A 3023-nucleotide genomic window follows, 5' to 3' on the forward strand; every position below is an offset into this window, starting at 1 on the left:
AGCAAAGGGGAGATGCTGGACCTGGTGGTGCTGGAGCAGCTGCTGGCCCTGCTGCCCGCGGAGATGGCGAGCTGGGTGAGGGAGTGCGGAGCCGAGAGCTGTTCGCAGGCGGTGGCCCTGGCCGAAGGCTTCCTCCTCAGCCAAGCCCAGCGGGAAGAGCCGGGAAAGGGGCAGGTGAGGAGGGTGCGGGGCTTCGTCCATTTGGGGGGGGGGGGTGATCAAGAAGGCAAAGGGATTAAAAATATGACTCTGCAGCCTTTTCTGGAATTCCTCACCTTTGAAGAATTGATTTCTTCTTGAAATAAATGCTTATGTTTCCTAAAATAACCTTTCTCTTCCTTTACAGCTCTGTATCCTTTGATATTATCCACATCTTTCATAATAATCAGTGTTTACTTTGTGATCTGCTGTCACCTGAATCTAGATAAGGGGAAGCAACTGGATTATGTGAATGGCCTCTGATACAGAGCCACATTTAAGAAGCCCTATAATGCCAAAATAGTAACAGAAACAAACTAATTAACACACCCTTATAGTTTATGTACATGAAAACACAGCCTGCTGTTTTAACTCCCATTTATCCAGAAATATAAGTCACATGCAGAGTCCCTGAACTGTCTCTGAATTGGGTTGGGGAAATACAAGTAGGAAAGCAAAATGTAAGGAATGCAAACTATCCTCTGAAAATGGATTATAAATCAGGCTGTTCTTCAAATGCAGGAGCCGTTCACAGAGGAGATTTCAGCAGAGCTCCGGGGCAGAGGAGATCGATCCAGCTCTATTCAGGAGCTGTTTTTCAGGAGGACCCAACTCTGGCCACCTTGCCAGGTAAGTGCAAGTTTCTTCTGAGAATAGTAGCGTTCCAGCTCCATCCATTCAGTAGCTGTGTTTAATACCGAAAACTGAGTCTATGTGTACTTGAACACAGTGTCCACCCACATTTGGCTTTCAAGATTGTTCTGGAGATGCAAACAGGAGACAATTCACAGGCATGGAACTTTGAGTTAGAAATGTAATTTAATTGTAGAAAGAGTTTAATATTTCTTAATACTATTAAGAAGAGTATTTAAAACAGTTAGAAATGAAATCTATGAATTGAAACAAAAGATTAAACACACCTGAGAAGTCTTTATTTTATTAAATATTTATGCCACCCGTCTTCCTTGTAATGTGTCTGTAAGTAGACCAAGAAAAATATAACACATATAAGTCAACACTAAGTGGCTGTAACAATAAAACTGTTGTTCAAGTGACTTGGGATTTCTAGGACATTACCAATATTTTGAAATAGGCTAGGAAAGAAGTTCCTAGTGGCTCTATCCTGTTTTCTCAGGAATTTGGTCAGGGGTGCAAGTACATCTAGCGGATTTTCTGCTATAAACCTACTTACTGAGTTACCCCAGGCGAGTGGGAAGCTTTCCATGGTTAGCTGTGTTGCATTCTACAACCTGGAAGCCGTGATTTGTGCAGCTGCAGCTTCCTAGCCCAAAGGACTATGTGGACAGGATGCCATAAATCTGTCCTGAAAGAAAATGTCCATTTGGTCTCTTGCAGCTGTGTGTTTCTGTTGTGTGCACTAAGAGAGAGAACTTTCAACTGTTTCCTGGGATTGTCTGCTTTTTTCTCTTTCTAGAGCTCTGATTCATTTATGGGGGTGACTGTGGACTTCACAGATGAGGAATGGAGGCTGCTAGATTCTGGCCAGAAGGCCTTGTGCAGAGAAGTCATGCAGGAGATTGCTGGGAATATGGCTGCCTTGGGTAAGACCAGGATGTTCATCTCTCTAAAAGGCCCTGGCAGAAGTATTCACCATAGAATTAAGAAATGTCCTAGATACTCCATGGAAGTGATTGAATAGATTGACTGATCAACACCAAAGCTTTAACCAGTTTTTTAGCTGAAAACATTCTTTCTATACAACCAAGAAACTCCTGGATAACAATTTGCAGATATCACATCCTGGCTGGACAAGTGGATTCTACTAAACCAGGAACGCAGATTGACATGTTGTGGGGCGGGGGGGGGGGGGGAGACACCTCTCCTTCAGCCTTCTAAATTCTCATCAGAATATTAATTCTCTTTTTTTCCATGCAGATGATGTTTCTGTGAATGAGAACGGCAAGCAGGCAAGGTTAAATCTACTTCAAGTAGAGAAGAATGAATTAAAAGTACTAACCCTTGGGCATCAGAGAGACACCAAAAGGCTAAATAGAAAACAGCCAGAAGATGGAGGGGATAGGTCATCTACTTCTCTTGGTGTTTGTGGCTTCCTATCCCAGCAAGATCAGAAAGAAATGAGAAAAGGAAAATATAGGAAAAAAGAAAACATGAATTTGAATTACATAACTATGGTGGAAACCAGACTAAAGAAAAACTGCATGCCTGTAGATACTATGGAGAACAACTCCTTCGCTCCTGCTTCACCAAAGAAACAGTATTGGAAACGCAAACCACATACCTCTGTAAAATCTTTGGTGGATTCCAGTCTGAGCAGAAAGAGGAGCCTCTGCATGCAGTGTGGAATGAGTTTCAGCAGGAAAAGTAATCTTAATCGTCACAAAAGGATCCACACTGGGGAGAGACCCTATAAATGCATGGAATGTGGAAAGACCTTTACCCAGAAAGAAAGTCTTAATGGTCACAAAAGGATCCACACTGGGGAGAGACCGTTTAAATGCACCCAATGTGCAAAGAGTTTCATTAGCAAGAGTAATCTTATTTGCCACCAAAGGATCCACACTGGGGAGCGACCCTATAAATGCATGGAATGTGGAAAGTCCTTTACCCAGAAAAAAAAACGTAATGAGCACGAAAGGATCCACAATGGGGAGAGACCGTATAAATGCATGGAATGTGGAAAGACTTTTATCCAGAAAGCAACACTTAATCATCACAAAAGGATCCACACTGGGGAGGGACCATATAAATGCATGGAATGTGGAAAGACCTTTATTGAGAAAGGACATTTTAGTGTTCATCAAAGGATCCATACTCGGGGGAGACCGTATAAATGCATGGAATGT

General features: G+C 42.6%; 1 protein-coding gene across 1 annotated transcript in view; it reads left to right on the forward strand.

The window, feature by feature from the left end:
* LOC107299436 (zinc finger protein 260-like) overlaps positions 1-3021 on the forward strand; it is a gene marked incomplete at its 3' end in the record, with an annotated part of 27768 nt that extends 24747 nt beyond the window's left edge. The window contains exon 5 of the mRNA XM_029286777.1: positions 2525-3021. Coding sequence (XP_029142610.1) covers positions 2525-3021 — 497 coding nt within the window. The remainder of the gene's footprint in view (positions 1-2524) is intronic.
* Positions 3022-3023: the final 2 nt, after the last annotated feature.

This window comes from Protobothrops mucrosquamatus, unplaced genomic scaffold (assembly GCF_001527695.2).
Source record: "Protobothrops mucrosquamatus isolate PMUCROS unplaced genomic scaffold, P.Mucros_1.0 scaffold4912, whole genome shotgun sequence".
Taxonomy (NCBI): domain Eukaryota; kingdom Metazoa; phylum Chordata; class Lepidosauria; order Squamata; family Viperidae; genus Protobothrops; species Protobothrops mucrosquamatus.